Below are 24,994 nucleotides of genomic sequence, written 5' to 3' on the forward strand. Positions count from 1 at the left end.
CTATTGTTTTGTATTTTGATGCTGGATGACTAATTTGCCCACGGGGAATCCTGATGGTCTTTTTTAACATCATCATTATTCCTCTTACTGTATTTTAGTAGAACTGGTAAGGGAGCCTTCCCTTTCCCTAGATAGGCCTGAAGACACTCCCACCTATGTGGTTCTGCCAAAGGATGAAAATCATTAGGACAAAGCCAATTAGGAGTTGGTGGGTATAAAAGTAACTCTGTCTTACTGCTGGAGAAAAGCAAGGCAGGGAGATGGACCAACAGCTGGTCACCATTGTGCACAGCTGCAGTAACACTGTAATTATGCTCCAAGGGGTCCCTGCCAACCATGGAATGCATGTGTCCTGAGTGCTCGGTAATAATGGGGATGATTTCTACTAATCCAGCCTTACTGTCACCAGCACCACTAGAGACCAGGGACACATGTGCTATTAGAACTAGTCAATGTATAACCACAAAGTAATGATGATTATAACAATAGAGCAGCAATCTATGCGTCACTGGGCATTTACCAGACTTGGGTACCATCAAAAGTGAATCTCTTAGGTCTGGAAGTTAACTGGAAGTTATTACATCATTGTGAGCAATTAGAGAAAATACAGGATTTTTTTTTTTTTAAAGAAACATTTTGTCAGTTTTGTTTAAAGAGTGGGTAGTAGATTTGCTTAATTTTAGAGAAGAAGTCTTAAGACCCTGATACTCATCTTCTATAACATGCCTTACGTTTTAATTTTAGGTTACTCACATCATTGAAGTGTTGGCTGGTTTTCATAATGTAAGGTGTTCTTTCATTTTTATCCAGCTTCATCCACCCCTGCCCAAGAAATTCTCTGTAAGTGCAAAAGAGAACAGAAAACCAATTCAGTTTTTTAAATGGTGGCTACAATCTCGAACAATGAGCATGAATATTATATACATTAAATTTGTTCCTCTCACATGAATTTTGGCTCATCTCCACGATTTTACTGCTTGATGCCAAATAGAAAAATGGTTTTCTTTTTTTTTTAATTTATTTTTATTTATTTATTTATTAATGATAGAGAGAGAGAGGCAGAGACACAGGCAGAGGAGAGGGAGAAGCAGGCTCCATGCCGGGAGCCCGATGTGGGACTCTATCCTAGGACTCCAGGATCACGCCCTGGGCCAAAGGCAGGCGCGAAACCGCTGAGCCACCCAGGGATCCCCGAAAAATAGTTTTCAATTTCCACCTTTCTCTTATAAAGGTTTGGAACTCTGTCCTTATTAAGATCATGATAAAGACTTCTCTGAAATTGGAACACAATGACCAATTCGAGAAGAGTAAAGAGGCTAAGGACCAAGTCAGGAACCCAGATTATTTTCCTTGGATCAGCTTAAAAAATTTTTAAGCCTTAGTAGAAGGGCTGAAAAATCCATCACTATGAAAAATGTTAATGATGAATAACGTGTTTTCCTCCACTTTGCTCTGATATTCTCCAGGACAATGTCAATTCCATGGGCAGGGATTTTCCTTTGCTCTCCCCAGAGCCCAGAACAGGACACACAGTGAAGGCTGAATAAACACTGCTGCTACCACATCATATGGTGAAGGCAGTTACAGTGGTAGGAGCTCAGCCCAGTAGAAGGTCTGTCTTCTGAATAACCTCCCTGCTCCTTCACTTCACTGATGGCAGAAGGCAATGGACAGCTAAACTGGAGCATGCAGGCAGTATTCTGTATAGGCATGACTACACGTAAGCTGAAATGAAAGGACTCTGACACAGGAGCACCTGGGTGGCTCAGTGGTTGAGCATCTGCCTTCGGCTCAGGTCGTGATCCCGGGGTCCTGGGATCCAGTCCCCCGTCAGGCTCCCCCTGGGGGGCCTGCTTCTCCCTCTACCTGTGTCTCTGCCTTTCTGTGTCTCTCATGAATAAATAAACGAAATCTTTCAAAAAAAAAAAAAAAAAGAAAGAAAGAAATTACTCTGACTCTGGATTTCTTAATTCAGAAATGTTGACTGAGTCCCTGCCAAAGGTTTTTTTTTATTCCTTCAAGTTCTGTAAGGCTGTTGGACATAAAAGGGTGCCAGTTCCATAAATGAAAATAATTGGTAGATGGTCACACCAGAGAGCACAGGGAGGAGAGGAGTGGAAGGGAGAGTCCCAGAAAGAGATCAACCATGGGGGTTTGGCCTTTGCTCTTTCTCTTCCTTTATGGTGATCACACTCATCTCCCCACTAAATCCCCACTGCACTAGAGGGGAGTCAGGAGGTAGCAGGCAGAGGCACTGTGGTTTGTTTCTTTCTCTTTCTTTCTTTCTTTCTTTCTTTCTTTCTTTCTTTCTTTCTTTCTTTTTTCTCTTTCCCTTTCTTTCTTTTTTCTTTCTTTCTTTCTTTCTTTCTTTCTTTCTTTCTTTCTTTCTTTCTTTCTTTCTTTCTTTCTTTCTTTCTTTCTTTCTTTCTTTCTTTCTTTCTTTCTTTCTTTCTTTCTTTCTTTCTTTCTTTCTTTCTTTCTTTCTTCTTTCTTGAGACAGAAGGAGAATGCAAGGAGGGGAGGGGCAGAGCGAGAAAGAGAGAATCTCAAGCAGGCTCCATGCCCAGTACAGAGCTTGGCGTGAGGCTTCATCTCAAGACTCTGAGATCATACTTGAGCCTAAATCAAGAGTTGACCCTTAACCGACTGAGCCACCCAGGTACCCCATGGCACTGTAGTTTCTACCTCAAGTCTTCAAGTAGTTACTGGATTCACCTGTATAGCCAATAGGTCACATTTTGCTCCCCTCCCTTCTTGTTCATGGGTAGAGACAGGGGGAGGGTGAGAAGATACAATGCATAAAGAAAACCCTGCAGGGGCATCTTCTGCCCCTTATTACCTCTCTGACATAGCTGTAGCTCTGACCACTGCCATGTCTGAGCCCACATCATCCACATCATCATGATGCCCTCCTTCTCTACCCATGACATGGGTCACATTTGTATCTCTTGCCCAGCCCCTCCTTTACCCTTCATTTAGCTATTTCAAGGACGTGTGCCATCAGTTGTCATATGTCCAAACAAAGGCCTTGCTTGTGGAGCTACTGACTGTTGCAGCTGGAAGGGGCCAGAGGGCCCCCTTGTGCTCTATGTGAGAAGCTGAAAGTGTTGATACATATGGACGCTCACCACAGGGCAGCTCACACAGCACAGCTCTCTGCTCCACACACACCCCAGGTAAAGCTCCATCTTGGGAATCTATCTCTACTGTTGTAGAGACTCAAAGTTCAGCAATACTTGTTGATTCATGGAGGTGAATGAGTAACTGAAGCAGAATTTACAGATTTTACCCAACATCAGTGCTTCTCAAAGTATAGTCTTAGATCACTCAGTTCTCAATGGGGTTCTCAGTGAAAAAGGTTTCCTGGGCCTCCATCCTACTAGAATCCGAATCTCTGCAGGGGCTATGTAGGAATATACATTTTTAACAAGTTTCCCAAAGGATTTTAGGCACCATGAAGTCTGAGAACCACTGTTGGAGCCATACTGAGGTTTCTATAATGCAAGGATGTGAGGGTACAAAGAAATTCACATGCCATGGGGACCACTAAACATAAAGAAACATAAGAGTAGCCATCTGGACAGCCCCCAGTATTTCCAACTCAATATTTCTAACATAAACTGGGACCAAAAGTCATTGAAGTCGGATCAAACAATCGTAGGATGAAGACCTCACACCTCTGGTGCCTACATCTGCCTTAGGAACAATGGCAGCTCTAAGTGCACAGATCCCGCCCGAGGGGGCCTACAGCTGTGAGGGCTGCACTCACTCGTAGGGAATGCTTCTGAAGATGATGTGGTCCAGGAGGGTGATCTGCTCAGCCAGCTCCATGGCTGACAAGGTCTCAAAGCACTCAGCCTTCGGACAGTCTGTCTGCAAGAGAGGAAAGTGGGAATGAAACACGCCTAGAGCAGGTGCCCAGCAGCTCACCACAGCTACTCCAGTACAAAGTCCATCAGAGATTCTAGCTATGAAGAAAATGGTAAAAGGCTCAGAAGAAAATGGTAAAAGGCTCAGAAGTATCAGCCAACATTAACAGTATGGACCAACTGCTAAGCCCCAAGTCAAATTTAGTTAATCTCATGGTGCTTCCTTGAACCATAAACTACGGTTCATTGAACTACGGTCAAGTACCCAGTTACCAGTTATGGGCATAATATTGCTTGCCTTTGAGAAGTAGTCTGCACATAATTGTGCTGGATGGGACCATGGCTGGACTCACCAGTTGAATTATATCCTCTAATTTTAGGTGGATGTCATCTTGATCATCTTGTGAAAGGGCCCTAAAAAATAAATAAAAATGTCCTCCATGAAAAGACAACAGACACGCCAGGAATGAAATGTCAACTTTTCCTGGCTGGCAAGTTGGAAGGTTTGGGTCCACTAGGCTGTGGTGCCTGCTGGAGGTTGCAGAGACATGACCTGGAGATGGGAAATCAAAGAAACAGGAAAACACACAGTTAAAGGCACAGGAGGATCATCGAGAGGGCTGACTTATCCCAGGGAGCCAACTTGTTACCTACACGGTGGTAGTCGAAACACCCACCATCAAAGCAAGCCTGTGCATGAGAGGACCAGTGCCGTGAGTTCAGGCATCCTGCAATACTGTCAGTGGGGGATCCCAAGAGGCCTGGGGGCCCCATCCACATTCCTCAACCACCCACCCTGCCCCTTCCCTGCTGATGCCAAAGCAGAAGATGCAGAGCCACCTCCTCCCTGCGTACACGTAGACCAGAAGTGCAAGGGTTGGGGGGGGGCGTGTCAAGAATTTGAGCAATGGGAGGCAGAAGCCAGCAGGTAAACTCTTCTCTCTCCTAGATGGACTTCCCTGAGATGCATTTGGTGCTGTAGCACCCCACACACAGTTATTCAGCTCTCAATATTTTTTTTTAGTGATGAATGACTGAATAAATGCATAAGTTAATTAACCCTGAAATGGGTGCTGGTTTCAGAGTGGGAGAGATATTTCATGTCCAACAGAAGTTCAGAGTCCAGGAGAATTATACTGATTATATAACTTACCATCAGGGCCAAGCATTTTAAGTTGTCCAAGATGAAGGCACAATTGCATATTAAAAGTACTAAAATGTTTAAACAGTCCCAGGTCACGTAGCCTGTCTGCTGGAAGAAGGCAGTTTTCAAAGAAATTACAATGTGATGTTCCGTTGTGCTCTGAATTGATGAAAACAAAACCACCCCTTCAAAAATATGAAATCAACAGAGATGGGTTACTATATACCTGCTACACGCCAGCCACGTGTGAGCCACCTGATACACACTCTCTCGTATCATAAAAATATGCCTTCAAAGTAAGCATTCTGATCTCCATTTTACAGATGAGGAAACCAAAGCTCAAGGGAACTAACTTGCCCAAACGTTTGGTCAGCTGTGCTGTCCTGCTGCCCTTGCTTGTCCTAGGCAAGTGTAAAAAGGCACCTCTCTGAGTATCCAGCACAGAACACATCCCAAAACGTCCAGTCTCTTCCCTCTATCTTTCTCTCTTACAAAAGCTCTTGGCTGTTTGCCAGGGAGAAGATTCCTTCTAGATGACAGGAGTAGCAGAACTCTGGCCAGCAATGAGCCGTATTATTTGTGAGCAGAGAGAAATACTCATCATATGATAAAAGGCAGATTAAGGTGAGGAAAATATAAGCAAACTCAAGTCTTTCTCCAAAGACTGTTAAATCACCCTTAAGGATTGCACACAAGGGAGAAAAGTGACTCTTTCCCAAAGCTTATGTCATTCTTTCCAGGGTAGTCTAGGTTCCTGGAGAGAGATTGGTGGCCACATAACTATGTGTACCCATGGAAAAGATCTTTCTTTACGAGGCTGGGCAATAGTCTTTCCTTGGAAAGAAGTGGTCAAGGAGTTAGTTAGCTTCTATCAAATGTTCCTTTCCTTGGTGATCTCACACTAATGTTTCAAGATGTGTTCTGGTCATGTTAAATTATCTACCATTTTTTCTTTTCCCAAGTGCCTATCTTTGTTGCTTGGGGCTTTGTGAGGCTTGGGGGTCACCTTTTCATGACCTGAACCTATTCTAGCTGACCACCCATGAGGTCAGACTTTGTTGTTTTTTGTTTTTTTTTTTTCTCATCTTTCGGCATGTTCCTTGTCTACCAAAATCTACATCTACAGAGATTCAGAAGCCACCTAGTCAGACAATGTTGGAGAGGAAGTAGTATTTTAGAAATAGAAGTCTTGATCGGAGGTTTTTATTCACAAACAAGACAAAAAACTAGATATGCCAATTAAGTTTCTTCATCAGAAAGTAACCCCTGTGAGACTACGTGAGACAGAAGCGGTTTATTATTGGAAGCTTTCAGTTTACTGTATAAATGTAATATATGTTTGCATACAGTTCATGTTCATATCTCATTGTTTGACAGCTTAACTGCATATACATCTCTAATGTCAGGGTTACATTTAACTACAATGTGATATGTCTTTATCTCTCGCAACCACAACTTGTATTCACTGGGGGGTATGTTCACAAATTTTCCCTTAGATGTGAAGGCCCCTCTATCTCTGGCCCAGTTCCAATAGAGGATGGACTTGCTCCTAGTCTCCTGACTGCCATAGTGCTTTGACAGACACTCTGGGATACTGGGTTTCTCTCACATCTCCCAGTTGGCATGATCAACTTAATATCTGCATTTATAAATGAAATGCCAAATAAAAAATTTAAAAGGAAATGGGATTTTTCAAGTTCTATGACTGGAAAAGTCCTTTTTCAACAGTAGAAATCAAACAGTAGAAACAGATAGAAATCAGAAATCAACAGTAGAAATCTTAAAAACAGAGCCAAGAGCAATTGGCCTCTGTCTGAAGACTGGTCCACACTCTCTGGGCTTCCTGCTTGCTATTGAGAGTGGCCGGCTTATGCCCATGGCATGACCTGCCTCCGTCTCTGCTCCTCCTTACTTTGTGAATGGTCTTATCACTTGTTACTTCCCCTTCTGGTACCTTCTGGTACTTTTCCTTCATTGGCTTTCTTGCACATGGCTTTTCTTCCTTCCAGGCTTACTTGAGCCCATGGCTACGTATGCTCTGAAGTCAGATGTCCACACATGCATGGAAACCTTTAGTACTAAAATCTCCCGGTTTGGGTTGGAAATAATTCCCTGTTTGTTTCCAGATTAAGAAATAAATGAGGGATCCCTGGGTGGCTCAGCGGTTTGGTGCCTGCCTTTGGCCCAGGGCGCGATCCTGGAGTCCCGGGATCGAGTCCCATGTCGGGCTCCCGCCATGGAGCCTGCTTCTCCTTCCTCCTGTGTCTCTGCCCACCCCCCCCTCTCTCTATGTCTGTCATGAATAAATAAATAAATCTTTAAAAAAAAAAAAGAAAAGAAATAAATGAACAGGAGATCCCTGGGTGGCTCAGCGGTTTAGTGCCTGCCTTCAGCCTTGGGTGTGATCCTAGAGTCCTGGGATCCAGTCCCGCACTGGGCTCCCTGCATGGAGCCTGCTTCTCCCTCTGCCTCTCTCTCTGTGTCTCTCATGAATCAATAAATAAAATCTTTCAAAAGAAAGAAGAAAGAAAGAAAGAAAGAAAGAAAGAAAGAAAGAAAGAAAGAAAGAAAGAAAGAAAGAAAGAAAGAAAGAAAGGAAGAAAGGAAGGAAGGAAGGAAGGAAGGAAGGAAGGAAGGAAGGAAGGAAGGAAGGAAGGAAGAAAGAAAGAGAAACATCTTTATAATTTTCCATAATAATTATTATCATTTCGTATAATTATCGTATGTTACAATTTTCAGATAATTTTTAAATAATCCTTTTGATGTGTGCCTAGGTGGCTCAGTTGATTAAGCATCTGCCTTCGGTTCAGGTCATGATCCCACAGTCCTGGGATCGAGCCCCACATTGGGCTCTCTGCTCCACAGGGAGCCTGCTTCTCCCTCTCCCTATGCCTGCCACTCCCCCTGCTTGTGTTCTCTTTCTCTCTGTCAAAAAAAATAAATAAAATCTTTTAAAAAATCCTTTTGATTTGTTTCTTTTTCAAAAACTCCATGATGAGATTTTTTCACAAAGAGATTTCATGAATGATGGTATTTCATTGGTGATGGTTATATAGAGGTCTTCCTTCCTATTCTACTTTGTAATCATTCTGACATGATTTTTAAAATATAAATATGTAAGTATCATACATATAAACATAAGTATCTGTATGGTAAGTTATCAAAAATCCTAACAAATTACTGTACCTTCCTCCTCTAATCACAATTGTGTATGCTGGGGCAGGGACTGGGAAACTTAACACAGGTGGGATGAATTACTTGGCAGGAGAGCTTCAATCAAAGGTCAGTTTTCTTGTACCACAGGATTTTATTTATTTATTTATTTGCACAAATATATTCACTTACTTGTTGGGAAGATAAGTGAGTGCCTCGGAGACCCAGCTGACCCAAGAGGGACTCAGGGCATGGCTGTCTGCTAAGCCAAAGGGCTGCTGACCCCACTGGTATCTGTCTGCCCTAGTTGTTGTACTTAGGGCTAAACAAAGACTTTTGTCTTGGCCTCATGGGAAAAAAGATAGGTCAGGGGGCGGGGAGAATGGATGGTGTAAATATCTATTCCCTGCAGGCTCTTTGGGTGGATTTTGAATTGTGATGGTGAAAGATGGAGCCAAAGGAGCTATTTTCACCAAAGATGGAAAAGACCAACACCAAGACTCTGGGTTGAGTGAGGCTGTTCTGGGGCCCGTCTGGCTTAGATCCCTAAGGCAGGTGGCATCTTTGTCAGCTTTTTGATAGGGAAATAATGGCTTTAGAGGACATAGCATTTTTTTGTGTGTGTGTGAAAAAATTTAGATTTAGACTGATAGCCAGCTGGACTCAGTTTAGATGATCCCAATTTTGTTGGCAACACCCAAAGCATCATAGTCAGGAGCCAGTCGAACATATGCTTTCTTCTCTCCATCAGGCCTGATCAAGGTGTTGACCTTGGCCACATCAATGTCATCGAGCTTCTTCACAGCCTGTTTGATCTGGTGCTTATTGGCCTTGACATCCACAATGAACACAAGTGTGTTGTTGTCTTCTATTTTCTTCATGGCTGACTCGGTAGTCAGGGGGAACTTGATGATAGCACAGTGATCAAGCTTGCTTCTCCTGGGGGCGCTCTTTCAAGGATATTTGGGCTGCCTTCATAGACGCAGGGTCTTGGGTCCTCCGAATGTAGGTGAGGTACAGATCTTCTTTGTGTGTGTGTGTGTGTGTGTGTGTGTGTGTGTGTGTGTGTGACTGTGCATGCCTTTCAGCACCACTTTCTTAGCTTTCAAAGCCTTTGCTTTGGCTTCGGCTTTGGGAGGGGCAGGGGCTTCCTTCTTCGCCTTGGGCGCCATCTTCAGGACAAAGCATTCTTGACAGAAACAATGGTGGCACTGATAAAGTCTCTCCCTCAGGTGGTATTTGGGCAGTGAACCTGAATTAAGATGCTAAGGCAGAAAAAAGACTGGGTTTGCTCCTAGCACACAGTTCTTGGGACTTCTGGAATTCTTGGGAAGACTTTGAAAGAGGTCAGAAGTGTGAGTGGACAGCTGGGAGCATCCCATCAGTAGAACTGTATTTTTGTTTTGTTTTTTTACTTCTTTTTTTCCTCTTGCAAAATAGCAAGTGGGTTATGACTATAGTTTTTTGTGTAACAACTACATTGAGATATAATTCCCATGTCAAAGAATTCATCCACTTGAAGTATACATTTGAATTCTTTTTTTTATTGCATTCATATCTTTGTGCAATATTAAATTGGCTTTTAGTGTTATTATGATCTCTTTTGTAGAGACAAGGTGAAGAAGCCTGAGGAAATTTGAGTTTAATTAAGACCTAGCTTGGTTTTACTTGTGCCATATTAGCTTGATGGAAGAAAATATTTTTCCTAAGAGTTACTGTCAGAGTAAATAAAAATAATAATAACAAGTGTAGCAGTAAAATGAGTGCCATTTATGTTTCAGGCATTGTGTTAAGCTCTTTGTACATATTATATCATGTAATTGTCATAACAACTCAATAGTAGGTATCATTAGCCTCATTTTACAAATGAGGGGACTGAGTTTTAGACTCATTGAGAAACTTGGCATCTCCAAGTGTCGGAACCAAGATTATACCTGTGAATGCTGCAAAAGTTAGAATCAGACTCTGCTCCATGTCATGGTCCCAACTGTACCATCTACTAAAATTTCTATTTCTTATTGATCCCACACCTCTAATTCTCAGGTCATTTATTCAACAAAAAGTATGCGCATGTCTTAAACCTGATAAATAATAAAGACTTGGGATGGTAAATAGGATTTATCTTAAGGACTAACTCCCTTAAGATAAACTCCCAGAAGAGCCCCTAAACCAAAGAAGGGTCTGGTGATGGAATCTTGAACTGATGGTACTAAAAATAACTCATGAGCCAATTGCTAAAATGTCACAGACCAAAATCCAGCATCCCTGCATTAGAGTGACTTCCAAAAACATGGTAGAGCTAAGATAGACTCCCTTCTGAATAACAAAGAAACAGTATAGTCAAGGTTAGAAGAAATAAAGGACTTCTTCAAGAGATTATAAATGAAGATGAAACTAGAAGTCAAAATGATAAAGGAGTATCAGGTCTAGCAGATAGATGCTGGGCTTCCCATCCCTATGTGGGGACAGATGATATGGCCATGCATCAGGTGGAAAGCTGTAACTAAAATGTCTGCACAAAATCCCTGATGGGTATCCTTCTCCCATAGAATGGCCTAGAAAAAAGTTCGCCCATCAGTTCAAGAAACTATAGAAAAGTTTGTTACCTGCTTGAATGCTGGGTGTAATGACAGAAACAAACAGTCTCTCGTGGGAAACCCAAAGTTCAAGCTTTTATGACACCTACAAGCTTTTATACAACCTACATGATGTGGGAATCCTAACCTGAGAAGTCGTCAGTGAAACTGGCCTAGAACCTGTGAAACAAGCTAAAGAAAACATATAACTACTATATGGTGGCACATCCACAAGCCAGGGGCACAGGACTGTCACAGAAATGCTACAACCCTGCTCATATACCCAAGCTTACAATCAACAACTAGAACCAATAGTAGGAAAACATCTGTCTGCAATGCCTGATGGGGTCACAGGAGAGATCCTTTAAGGCTTCCTCCTTTTCACTTTTGGTGCTGCAGTGAACCACTGTCTGGCCACACCGAGAGGAGCAACTGCACTCCTGTCTCCACACAAGTTATGTTCCCAGGCCAAGTCTTCCCGAGGCAGCAGACACCAACCTGCCCCCAGAAGAGAGAAGATGATATGTAACATTTGACAGTGACAGCAGAATCCCGACTGCTCCCAGGAATCTAAGATACTCCTTTCTGGTCGAATAGGATCTTATTTTCTAGAACACAGCACAAAGCAACCAATGTCATTAGGAGGAACCTGCAACTGTGTTTTACCTCAGGATATTCGCCGTGGCTTTCCTTTCCTGGGGAAGAAGGTCTGGGTCTCGTAAAACTTCTTCTAGCAAATTTAGGACATTCATCTTTAGTTCGTTGTTGAGTTCAAAATCCTATAAAATAAAATGGAATTTTAAAAATTTTAGTTGTGAAGGTTTATGCTCCATGCCATATGACACCATTTCTCATGATAAATTCTCTAGAAGCTATGTATGGAAATTAAAATGTATGGACCCTAGGACTGTTCTCCCCACCGGAGATCCTGAGTTCACTGGTTCGGGATGGGGTCCTATTGTTGCTATTTCTGACAGGCTCCCCAGAGGGTGGGAATTCCTCAGACATAGGTACTTCCCTTAGCCTGGACCATTGTGCCTCTTCCTTTACCCCTCCACATTTACTTCTAATCATCTTTCACATCTAGGAGGTGATAAACTTTCTCCCAGGAGCTTCTTTAGTCAACCCAAGGGAATAAAGGGCTTTGCTTTGACATTCCCATGGTGCCCCTTACAATAATCTTTACTGTATGTAAAGGCTGAAGTAATGGTCTGGTTTCCCACTGGACCATGTGTTGGATAGTAACTGGGACATAGCAATAGTTTTAAAAAAAAAAGATCTGATTTAAGAATAAAGTTTGTCATTTGGGCAGTGACTTGAATTAAGAACTTCAATACAGGGCATCCCAGATGGCTCAGCAGTTTAGCGCCGCCTTCAGGTCAGGGTGTGGTCCTGGGGACCCAGGGTCGAGTCCCACATCAGGCTCCCTGCATGGAGCCTGCTTCTCCCTCTGCCTGTGTCTCTGCCTCTCTCTGTGTCTCACATGAATAAATAAAAGGAAAAAAAAGAAAAGAACTTCAATACAGATATGCTAAGGGCTAAAGAATAAGTGGCACTCACACACACACAAGCCCAGGAGTGAGACTGAAGGGGCGCCCACTGGGCAAAGGTGGAACGATTAGAGCATCAAAATGAATAGTGAGAGTGAGAAGTAATAACCAACTGTATCAAAACAACCTGTGAACCCCTACTGATGTTCACAAAGACATACATGGGTAAACACATAAAGAGGGTGGAAGAGAAACTTTACTTTATAGTAGAATTCCAATTAATACATGCAAAGACATTTTAAAAAGCTAGAAAAATCATCATTTTGTCCAAAGCAGTAATAACTGATCAGGCAACTGAATGGACGCCGAAATTTACTGGGAAGCAGAATTTATTAATTCTCCCGGCTGTGCCAGAAATGACGGGTTCATTACAAAGAAAGACTCTGCAGACATCACCTCAATCACGTGGTCAGTTACCCCACTAATAAAGGAGCAAGTCACCACCGGGTACCTACTTGTGTGATGCTCTGTGAAAGCCATCAGTTATTGCACAGTCTCACAATTGCATTGTGAGGAAGCATTGTGCTCTTCGAAAATGTTAATGTATTAAAAGACGAAACGTGGAGGTCTTCCATTTGAAAGGACACCAGAGGGTGCTATCACGGTTCCATGCAACGTGCGAATCTGGATCAGATCCGGGATCAAGGGGAAAATGTTATGAAGGGCATCCCTGGGACAAGTGGCAAAAGTCCAGCCAGGACTGTGTACTAGGTGGGAATATTATCAATGTTAAATTGTCCTGAATTTGGTCATTTTACTGAGGCTATTTAAGAGCAGCTCCTTGTTTGGGAGGGCAGCAGGCGGTGGAAAGTGAGAGAGCATAAATACGGTCAGCATGTAACTATGTTAACCACTATTAGGAAGGTAGATGGGTATTAGCGTTTCTGTTAAAACAACAAAATTAAAAGTCAACCTACAGAATGGGAGAAGATATTTGCAGATGACGTATCAGATAAAGGGCTAGTTTCCAAGATCTATAAAGAACTTCTTAAACTCAACACCAAAGAAACAAACAATCCAATCATGAAATGGGCAAAAGACATGAAGAGAAATCTCACAGAGGAAGACATAGACATGGCCAACACGCACATGAGAAAATGCTCTGCATCACTTGCCATCAGGGAAATACAAATCAAAACCACAATGAGATCCCACCTCACACCAGTGAGAATGGGGAAAATTAACAAGGCAGGAAACCACAAATGTTGGAGAGGATGCGGAGAAAAGGGAACCCTCATACACTGTTGGTGGGAATGTGAACTGGTGCAGCCACTCTGGAAAACTGTGTGGAGGTTCCTCAAAGAGTTAAAAATAGACCTGCCCTACGACCCAGCAATTGCACTGTTGGGGATTTACCCCAAAGATACAGATGCAATGAAACGCCGGGACACCTGCACCCTGATGTTTATAGCAGCAATGGCCACGATAGCCAAACTGTGGAAGGAGCCTCGGTGTCCATCGAAAGATGAATGGATAAAGAAGATGTGGTTTATGTATACAATGGAATATTCCTCAGCCATGAGAAATGACAAACACCCACCATTTGCTTCGACGTGGATGGAACTGGAGGGTATTATGCTGAGTGAAGTAAGTCAGTCGGAGAAGGACAAACATTATATGTTCTCATTCATTTGGAGAATATCAATAATAGTGAAAGGGAATAGAAGGGAAGGGAGAAGAAATGGGTAGGAAATACCAGAAAGGGAGACAGAACATAAAGACTCCTAACTCTGGGAAACGAACTAGGGGTGGTGGAAGGGGAGGAGGGCGGGCAGTGGGGGTGAATGGGTGACGGGCGCTGAGGGGGGCACTTGACGGGATGAGCATGGGGTGTTATTCTGTATGTTGGCAAATTGAACACCAATAAAAAATAAATTTATTATTAAAAAAAACAAAGAAACAAAATAAAAATAAATAAAATAAAACAGAATAGTGTTACATATTCTGGCATTTTTTCCCTCTTGATTTGAAATTTTTAAAGGTAAAAAGTTGAAAAAAGAAGTAAAAAGGTAACATCATGTTTCTTGTACTCTCTTATTAAATGCATCCTTATAATACACCGACAGGCAGCATCGGGGATGGTCAGGTTTTCAGAGATGACGTGCGCTCTGCTAAGGCCTGCTTTCAAGGTCCTGACTGACAGGCTATCTTTTTAGGTGTAGGCCTGAATGTGTATTTTCCCTCCTGTATAAAGTTACTCCTCATAGCTACATTTTAACTTTAAGGAAAGTAATTTTGAAGCACTGACAGTCCGAGTTCTTTTAAATGATTAGAGAAAACACTGCTAATTAGAATCTAGTAAGAAGAAAACAGCACATTTTCCCTATATTTAGTAAATTAGGAGCAAAAAGGTCCATAATTTCACAAATTGCAGACAATGTGACAGTCTGCCCTAATTTGAGTTGAATATTGTTGTGCCTCGGTTCAGTGGAGAATCGTGCAAGAAATTTTTCTCCATGTTTTGCTTTTACTACTGGACAATCACTACCATTTCTTTGGAACAGGAGCCACACGGGCCTGGGGCAACACGGAGCTTAACATCTCTCAGCATCCTCAGGCTTTCAGCTGATATGTTTTTCTAAAATTTCATCTATTTATTTTCCAACAGCTTCTTGGCTGTTGGTTTTGCTTTTAAAATGTGTGCAAGAGGGCAGCCTGGGTGGCTCAGCAGTTTAGCACCTGCCCTCAGCCCAGGGCACGACCCTGGAGTCCTGGGATGGAGTCCCATGTCGGGCTCCCTGCATGGAGCCTGCTTCTCCCTCTGCCTGTGTCTCTGCCTCTGTGTGTGTGTGTCTCATGAATAAATAAATAAAATCTTAAAAAAAAATAAAAAAATAAAATGTGTGCAAGGAAAAGAGGGTAATATCTTGCTACTGTGTTTTATTTGCCTTTGCCCCATTTCAAGGTGAAGGGAATATTTGTATACAGCTAATAACCTCACTAACTTCGATCCCTGAGCACTACCAAAGGATTTCTCAGCCATCAGGAGTCTGTTTCCTTAATGAATATTGGTATTTATTAGTGATGATAGAGTCCTCCTGTAGCTGTGTCAGTCTCTAATGATGCACATAATCTGATTATCATAAAAGGATTTGTGTGAAGGACATCAGGCCAGTGTTTGGACCTTGCTGAGGGATAATCAGCAGTTTCATCAACAAGCTCCATTGAGTACTGACTGCACCCCATCCTGGGCTCAAGAGGGGAAACAGTTCTGAGACCCCAGGAAGGCAATTTATTATTCTGCACTCTGGAAAGACTAGCCTTTCAAAGAGACCCATGAGGGCAGCCCCGGTGGCGCAGCGGTTTAGCGCCGCCTGCAGCTCGGGGTGTGATCCTGGAGACCTGGGATCGAGTCCCACATCAGGCTCCCTGCATGGTGCCTGCTTCTCCCTCTGCCTGTGTCTCTGCCTCTCTCTCTCTAGCTGTGTCTCTATGAATAAATAAATAAAATCTTTAAAAAAAAAAACAAAAAAAACAAAGAGACCCATGAAAACTTGGTGGGATCTGACCAGACACCATGTGAAGCATGATGAAGGTTTTAGGTGAACATTTGCTCTGCTGCTGATGTAGCTGATGGAAAGCACATTATCCAGTGATGGCTGAGTATGAAATGTAAGAATTCTCACTCATCGTTTCCCCTGACATTTGCACAGGTTTTCCCCATGTTCAAGGTGACCTGCTGTGCATGTTTTTAGTTGTCCCTCAGCTGGGCCAGGAGCAGACAAGGCAGGAACCCATGATCTTGTGTCACATGTGGGCCACTGAGGCTGAAGGGATGTGATCACATGGCTGAGACATGTCAGGAAGCACCAGAGTAAGGACAAAATCACAGGTCTTCCATGTCACTCTGGTCACCTGCACTTCTACCTGTCAAGGTAGCCACGAACCGCCGCAGATCCTAATGCTGTAAGTAGGGCTGGAACAGGGACTGAGATTCTATTCTAACGAGCTACTGGGTGATGCTGATGACACTTTCAGTTCAAAGACTTTGCCATTATTTTTTAAAATTCATGCAAAAAAAAAAAAACTTCTTAAAATTGGACTAAGAAAAAAAAAGGAAATTCTCATTCCTTTGATGTACTACCTAGACTGTAACAGACTAACATTTTTTTTTTTATTGGAGTTCAATTTGCCAACATATAGCATAACACCCAGTGCTCATCCAACATTTTCTTTTTTACCAATGCCTGTAAAATGCAGACTTGGCCTAACCGCGCAAGAGCTACCACTTCGATAGAAACCTGGAGCAGCTAAAAGGCACTTGCCCTATGTAAAGCCAGAAGTAGATGCTTCATAATAAGTCTGCCTGACAGTCATTTTTAAATTATCTGGAATCTAATTTTTGGTCCCATTTCCCCAAGCGCTGAAACGGGAAAGGAGAATCCTGGAGGGAGGTGGGCGGCCCCTGCTGCGAGGCCGCAATCGGGGTGCCCACGAGGTGGCGCTCCTGGGCCGTCCGGCCGCGCGGGAGTCGGGCCCCCACCTGCAGGCACCTGCGCGGCTCGGCCACCCCGCGCACCCCGCGCACCCCGCGCACCCAGGAGGAGCCTGTCCCCGAGGCCATCGCGGCGACGGCTTACGCAGGGCAGGTTTTGTTTTCCAACTGCTGCAGCGGAGATGAGGACACAGACGATCAGAAAGAAGAAACCACCCTGCTTCCAAAGGTGGGGAGCCCAGAAAATGGGACGCTGCTCCGTTTCCGTCCCCAAAAGGGAGACGACAGCTCGCAATCCTTCAACACTTCCTGAGCACCTCAATTTATGAAAGGCGGAGCAAGAACAGCCGCGGGCCGTGGGCAGATGAAGGAAAGAAACGTTAGTAACTATTGACCCCTGGAGCCCGGGACAGTGTGGCCCTGCTGCGCTGAGCCTAAGGAGAGCTTCTGGGCCTGCAAATGCAGCTCCCCGGGGACCCCTGCAAATGCAGCTCCCAGGGACTCCCACAAATGCAGCTCCCCGGGGACCCCTGCAAATGCAGCTCCCAGGGACTCCCACAAATGCAGCTCCCGGGGACCCCCGCAAATGCAGCTCCCGGGGACTCCCACAAATGCAGCTCCCGGGGACCCCGCAAATGCAGCTCCCGGGGACTCCCACAAATGCAGCTCCCGGGTACCCCCGCAAATGCAGCTCCCGGACACTCCTGCAAATGCAGCTCCAGACACTCCTGCAAATGCTGCTTCACCGAACCCCTGCAAACCGGTGACAGCTCACGTGGAGTATCCAGGAACACAGCAAATGCTTGGGGATAAGAGGTTACCAGTCAATAATGCTAGAATCCTCCTCAAGAGATAAGCTGTGGCGAGATGAGTTTATTTTACCCAGATTTTATTGACTCTGCCCCAGCACATTCATAAATGATTAGAAAGTCAGTATTCCCCTTAGGTTAGTGAGCAATTCCTAGGGTCATAATTGTAAGTAAGACTTCCGGGAGTTGGCCACTGCTAGGTGATATTTTAATCACTTTATGATCTAATTTCACCCTTGATGGCAACACAGTTCCAACCATGACTCCCATTTTATATACAAGGAAGTCAAGGTACAGAGAATCTAAGTGTCTTGCTCTAAGTCAGGAGATAGCAAGCGGCGGATGCAGGACACTCCCGAGGCAGGGTCGGCCGCAGCCGGAGTGTCTAGCTGCTAACACGGCAGCCCGTCCAAAAACAGTGGCTGCCAGTGAGTTAGAGCTGGTGGCTTGGGCCGAGGACACATCAGACTGCTGCTTGCCACACTGAGTCGGGAACTATTTCCACCTATCCTAACACCCATTTGAGAAGGAGATCTTGAAACTCAGGTTTGTATGAGTAAGACTAGATCACACGACAGGAAAATAATCTGTGGCACAATAAATCAGATTCTTGCTGACGGCCGAGGCATGGTGGCAATTACACTCATCCTTTCATGGGAGAGCAGGGTAACGATTAGTTCCCTTACACTATGTATGGCCAAGGGAACTCCAGGACATCGGGAAGATCTGATTCAAAAAACAAAGTTTGAGGGGGATCCCTGGGTGACTCAGCGGTTTAGCACTTGCCTTCAGGCCAGAGTGTGATCCTGGGGACCCAGGATCGAGTACTGAGTCAGGCTCCCTGCATGGGGCCTGCTTCTCCCTCTGCCTGTGTCTCTGCCTCTCTCTGTGTCTCTCATGAATAAATAAACAAAATCTTTAAAAAAAAAAAAGTTTGAGGGTAAAGAGAATTATGAGGAGAATTTCTCACTGTAATCAGAACAGTGTATTCCTAACTGTGGCCAGAATTTTTAAAAGCTAAGTAGAAATACTGCGGAATGGAGTAAGTAAGACCACATAAATTTCAAATCTGGGACAGTGGGCTCATAAAGAAGGGGCTTAGGATGTATTAGGCTCAAAAATAAGAGCCTGGGGTTTGACAATGACTTTCAAGAAAATGAAGAGTGTGCTGCTGTTTTGTTTTCTTTGACTACAGAAGATGAAGAGTTTAATTTACATTGTGGTGGAGATTTAGGTTAGATCTGGGCCCATTTTGTCAATTGGGAAACCGAGGCAGAGATGCCCAGTGATCTTCCCAAGATTTATGCAAATCAACCTTGATAGGTTGAGGATATGCTTTTCTGGATTCCTCATTTTAATGACCTAGAAATAACAAGTCTCGAAACCAATGTGGTTTTCAATTCTTTTGAGGAGGGGAGACTTTATTCAGAACTTAAATGTTGAAACCTGATCCCAGGGGGAGATTGTGCTGGCTAAAAGCTGGCAAGGGACACTGTGCACAGCACCTGTGTGACCTCGTCCACCTGCCCCCACCCCTGGTCGTCCTGCCTTCTTGCTGCCTCTGTGCAATCTTGACTCTGAATCACAGTTCGTCATTGGAAAAGTGAAAGGCAGCATTTTCCAGCATTTCCCATCACCTGACTATAAAAGTATTTTAAAAGCCTCTTTGCCTTACAAAAGGAACAACCTACTCTAAAAACATCAGGAAGGCCATTAACTTTGGAATAAAACCCGACAAAGCAACCCCACAGTAATTCTGAATTTTCAAATACCTGTTCAACACTTACTCATAAGGTTCTAGAATCTCCAAAGAGGAACAGAATATACCGAAAATGTGTAACTGACAGTCATGTTGCAGCTTATGCACCAGGAAAAGGTGCTAAAACCGAGATATGATTAAACCCCAGATTTGTTAAGCATGGGTGCTCCTGGTGGGTGCTCAAATATTTGTTGAATGAATGGACAAAAGTTCTAGGGAGGATACTTGACTTGGAGACGCGTGGTAATATATTACCTAATTCTTCTTAAACTGGAGTTTTCAGAAATTATTTTAGCAGATGTGAGGTGGGAGGCTACCAGAGGGAGGCACAATGCAGAATGTGGAAGATGTTAGAACAAAATTAACTGGGAGGAGGCAAATGGCAATGAATGACACCAACTCAGCAACAAGGAAGGACTCCTACAGGGAAGAAGTTATTTGACCGTTTTCTAACAAATGATTCTGCATCTGAATGACTTGCTGAAATCCAGCCTCTAGACCTGAACTGCTGCACCTAGAAGAATTTTAAATACTGCCCACAACCTTGAAATCACGAAACTCCCAGGCTTACATCGCTGCATCCCAAAAGAGAATCAGTCAGTTTAGAAAGCATTTATCAGAAGAAGGATTTTTCCAGGTGCTCTGTTTTCCACTGGTTTCTAGAGAGGTGGTTAATTGATGCGGATGGTAGCTTTCAAGACAATGACAAAGATTGGTGAGAAAAAAAAAAAACCCCAGTTTGCAAAAACTGCTTTTAATCTTCTTTTTAAATTTTCTTAGGTAATTAATGCCACATGGCAACAAAATGATCACTGACTTTAACTCAAAGAGTAAGTCTTAGTTTCTAAGTTATACTTTGTTCTCCATGCCCTGACCCAGAAGAGGAGAAAAGACTGGTCAAGAAGACTGGTGGGCAAACCTCAACCCTTTGCCCGTCGAGAAGACAGACTGAGAGTCAGGAATGTGGTGGAAATGGAATCTTTGACATTCATCCAGGAAGAAACTTTATTTTGCAAAGATGTTAGGAGGTACAGGTTGGTGGCATCTGGAAGCAGCGTGAGTACAAAGAAAAGGGCAAAGGGTAGGCAACAACACAAGACCTGAACAAACCAGCTGATGCCCCTAGAGCTGAGACAGCTCCTTGGAGTCCTGGAGACAGAGTCCTAACATGACAGAGGGGTGCTGGTCTAGAGGAGGGCCCGAGGACTCAGTCCTGCGAGCCACGGGCTCCAGAAATACCTCCTAGGTCCACGAGGGAGCATGACCATGGAGAATGGAAACTGGAAGAAGCAGCTCCTGATGTACATAAAATCCTGTATGGTGTCTCTCGCTGTTTTCTGTCCAAGAAACCCATCCACAGAGAGTTAAAGAATCCCGCTGTTCTACAGAAAAAGCGAAGTTTCTGTCTTGGCCACAATGGGAACTGAAAATAAGTTCCATTTAACACACTGGTTTCCTAAACTCTTAATTCTGTTTCACACAGACTTAAATAAATCCTGTTGTTAATTTCTCACTGTTTTCCTTTTCCTTTTCTTTTTTTTTTTGAAGACATGCGTGGAAAGCTTAAGGAGAATTTAAAGGATGACAAAAGGGACGTATAAAAGGTAAGAAAAAACTCTGGTAAGTAGTTAAAGGAAGTAGGATCTTCTTGGTTGTTTAAAGTTAGAAAATGAAAATCGGGCAGCCCGGGTGGCTTAGCGGTTGAGCATCTGCCTTCAGCCCAGGACGTGATCCTGGGGACCCAGGTTCCAGTCCCACATCGGGCTCCCTGCATGGAGCCTGCTTCTCCCTCTCCCTGTGTCTCTGCTTCTCTCTCTCTCTGTCTCTCATGAGTAAATAAATAAAATCTTTAAAAAAATGAAAATGAAAATCTATTTTCGGGGTTAAAAAGAAAAAGGAAAGTCCATCATTATCAGATAATAGTTTCTGATTTTGTATGTTCATTTTGTATTTTCTAGAGAGCTCTGACCAAGAATCCATTTGTGCATCAGGACCCCCTTACGGGTAGATCATTCCACCAGTTTTATGAATGAGCAAGATGGCAAATTACAGAGGACTCTAGCCCAGGGTTCCAGATTTCTCTCCTCACCTGAGTCCTTTCTGACCCAGGGACTAAACTGAAATGTGATGCCCAAGGCCATTTGTTCCAAGGGGAGAAGGACAAGACAGATTTTGATAAAATAATACAGCAGGATGGAATACGATACTGATGCAACGAAGTACCAGCTACTGTACTTCGTGCTGAGGGAATGAGGGGGGGCCACAGCGAACACAAGGGCCTGGCCTAATCAAATAGAGCATTCTCTGTCTTGCCTTGGCTGCCGGCTTGGGAAACCTGAGTTTGCGAACAAACATTGGTTTGTCCCTGGTGGATTTTTGGGATTTTTTTAGCCTGGATGTGCAGAGGTCCATGGGAAGTGGTATGGACAACCAGAAGCAACCGGGCGCTCATCAGTAAAGCTGAGACTAACATAAAAACCGGTGTAGCTGTTGGTTACCTTCCCAGTCGGGGCCCTTATGAAACTATTTGCCAGGTAGAAGCAGGAGACAATGCGCTTGTCATTACACAGAAATAGTTCATAGCTGCCAGCTTCTCACGTTGCTACTAAATTCCCTCTTCTTGGTTCCAGTGTCCCCATCGACACACCCACTGGCAGGAGACGGGAGCCTCATTGTACTTCGGGGATGCTGAGCAGGGGGCCAGCACCCTCATCCACCTGTTGGGGGGAAGTCTGGGGTCTCCTGACCTTTCACCACAGACAGCACTAGCTCCAGCTCCCACCACGGCCAGCTGGGGAGGCTGGTACGGGAGCCTTGCTCTCACCGTCTGAATGCGGGAGGTGCCCCCCTGGCTGTCAGAGGGGAGCCAGCACTCTGCCCCCTAAAACCATACAAATCCTTTGTTCAAGGGACACAGAATAGACTCTGGGACAAAAGTAACTTTTCTAAGGAAAGATTTAGAAATAGAAAAAATGTTGTCAGGGTTGGCATAGGATATTCTCGTGCTTTTGAGTCAGAAGTAGCTTTGTACATTTTGCTTTCAAGCTGTCTGCACCCCAAGAGTTGGCTGACGAGATCAGGGGTTAGAGCATACGCTGGGGAGCCAGCAGCCCGGGTGTGCAACCTGCTTCCACCACCTGCTATCTGTGTCATTTCAGGCAGATTATTTCATCTCCCGAGGCTTCAATTTCCCCATCTGTAAAGCTGGGATAATGACAGTCTCTTAAAAGGTTCAGTGAGGGGTAAATGATTTTATATTTGAAAACTGCTTAGAACAGTGCCTGACACAAGAGCAAGCGATAAAAGAGACAACAACAAAAAAACAAACAAAACACTGGAAGCCTTGTCATTCGGAATGCACCCCCATAGAGGAAAAGGACACTTCCTTCTAAGTGGGGGGTGATGTCTTCAAGTTGCCTCTAAAGACCATGTGCTCTGTAGCATAATCAGGACAGCCTCAGACCCCAGAGATCATTCCTCTGGCATGTAGTGGCACGTCCCCCCAGCTCAGTGCCAGCTACATATCTTCCTGGGATGAAGGGAAATCTCCTCAAGCAGCAGTAAGGACCTGGGGCAGAGTGGCCTGTAAAGTCCTGGCCCCTTCAGGAGTGCGAGGACAGGAAGCAGCCACACAACACAGACAGTGGTGTGGTCCAGGGAGGCATGCTTTCTCCGGCAAAGAGCTCAAAGAACAGGCACCTGTCCTCTGAAGACAGCCTCACAAGTGGAAGGGGAGCGGTGACTCAAGAGCAGAAACCAAGCAGCGAGTGTGGATGGGAAAGATGCCCAGGGCAGCCTGGCAGGGCCAGGTAGAGATGAGCAGGGGCTGAGCCCAAGGGCAGGCCAGGGCTGGAAGCCAGCTGAGCACTGTCAGTAGGGTCGCCAGGACCTGCCTATTCCATGGCTGGATCTTTTCTTTTTTTAAAAATTATTATTATTATTATTTTTTATGGCTGGATCTTTCTTACCTGTTTCATTCTCCCACCCACATTGAAAGTCTGTACTATGCTCATCCTTGGCCCAACCTCCATTTCAGATTTGGAACAAAGCATAAATCTGAACTTAGTGCTCTAATTTGATGCCAGATTTAGTGTCTTACTACGCAATGCCAAAAAATTAAAAAATTTAAAAAGGGCACTCTGTCACCTGTCAAAATAACTAACAGAAGAGGTGAACTACATAAACTCCCGTTTTAGGACACCGTGATCCCTGAGGTCTTTGAACACACATAGTCCCTGGCACCCCGGCAACACCCACTTTCCCATCTCTGTTAGTCAACAGGGCATGATCCCACTGGACCACCCACTGGAGGCTGCAGGCTCGAAGCTCAAACACAAGGACACTCACTGGGACATTCCCTACTGGGAAAGAGATTTTGCTTTCAAGCTCTCTGCACCCCAAGAGTTGAGATTTGAGATTTATAATCTTCTTGAGATCATATTCTTTGAGATTTATAATCCCAACATCAATGTTACTTAGAAGTTCTGCTCTACCTACAGACCCAATACAGGTGTGTCCCTCTTTGGCAGGCTTATTGCAAGGGCCGAGTAGAGATGGATGACCCGTAACTTCCTGTTTCAGAGGGATGGGGCAATGCACGAGAGAGGGGTTGTTCTGAGCTGGATGTCGGGGAGCCGGGTCGGCTCACTGCTGTACTTCTGAGAGGTCTAGAGCTGTACAGTTATGCTGTAGTCTCTAGCCACATGTGGCCAGTTAAACTTCATTAAATTAAATAACATTAATTTGGCACTACAGATACTGAATGTTCCCACCAGTATAAATGGTTCACTGGGGTCAGTGGAAATGGAACCTTTCTGAGACCTCATCCCTCCACTGGTCAAATCGGGGGGAACAACATTTGCCTGGGTTTCGGCCTGTGGCTCTGCCGAAGGCAGCCATCTGTCATGTCCTGAGGATCCGTCTCTAACAGTGACTCTTGTAGGTCCTACTTCATGTAATCCTCAAAATCAGTAGTAGAAAGACATGACCTCATCCACACTCAGATAGAAGGAGAAATGGAGAGCCTAGAGGAGCTTTGCTCAGCCACATGGCTAATAAACAGGGAGGGGATTTCAATTCAGATAACTTTGACCCGAAGCCTGTGCTCCCCACCACGGCCCCACTGCTTTTCCAGCAGGCTTCTGAAGGCCCCTCTGCTCCGACATCCATGCTACCCGGACACAGTGGCCCAAGGTCAGAACCTACCGGGAGTTTTGGAGGTGTGAAAGCTTTCACCTCAACTACTATGCATGGCTCCACAGTGGAGCTGTGAGAGCTGCTAATTCTTGTCTTATACCCCAAACTACATTTATTTCTTCAATGTGTTCAGGAAGTGTTACAGAATATGGATTCTAACAAAAAAGACTGTAGGGTCTGTGTGCATTTTTACATTTTACATGATAAAGCATATATAAAGCCCTCGTTAAAAATAAAAAAAAAAGCCCTCGTAATTGGAAAAGTATGTATGTATGTAAAAAGTATCATCCAGAGTGTTAAAAGAGCAAACCAGGGAAAACGAGTATAATTAGCAGATAAAAGGTTTTATCCTTAATATAGAAATAGTACATAATATCATAAGATCAACACTAAAACTAGCAGAAGATTGGGCAGTGCCCAGGAAGAGGGGCATGGGCTAGGAGGGGCCTCTTGGGTGCTATCCCATCCTGATCAGGGTGGTAGGTGTACAGGTGTGGTCAAAG

At 44.2% G+C, this 24,994-nt stretch overlaps 1 protein-coding gene and 1 pseudogene across 2 annotated transcripts in view; both read right to left on the bottom strand.

Moving 5' to 3' along the window:
* Positions 1-24,994, bottom strand: part of RASGRF2 (Ras protein specific guanine nucleotide releasing factor 2) — a 240,834-nt gene that overhangs the window by 17,713 nt on the left and 198,127 nt on the right. For both annotated transcript variants that reach the window (XM_077866482.1, XM_077866488.1), the window contains exons 19-22: positions 11,409-11,521; positions 4,223-4,283; positions 3,770-3,873; positions 754-838 (exon numbers count right to left, since the gene is read on the bottom strand). In XM_077866482.1, coding sequence (XP_077722608.1) covers positions 754-838; positions 3,770-3,873; positions 4,223-4,283; positions 11,409-11,521 — 363 coding nt within the window. The remainder of the gene's footprint in view (positions 1-753; positions 839-3,769; positions 3,874-4,222; positions 4,284-11,408; positions 11,522-24,994) is intronic.
* On the bottom strand, positions 8,792-11,309 carry LOC144294670 (large ribosomal subunit protein uL23 pseudogene; annotated as a pseudogene).

This window comes from Canis aureus, chromosome 2, assembly GCF_053574225.1.
Source record: "Canis aureus isolate CA01 chromosome 2, VMU_Caureus_v.1.0, whole genome shotgun sequence".
Lineage (NCBI taxonomy): Eukaryota > Metazoa > Chordata > Mammalia > Carnivora > Canidae > Canis > Canis aureus.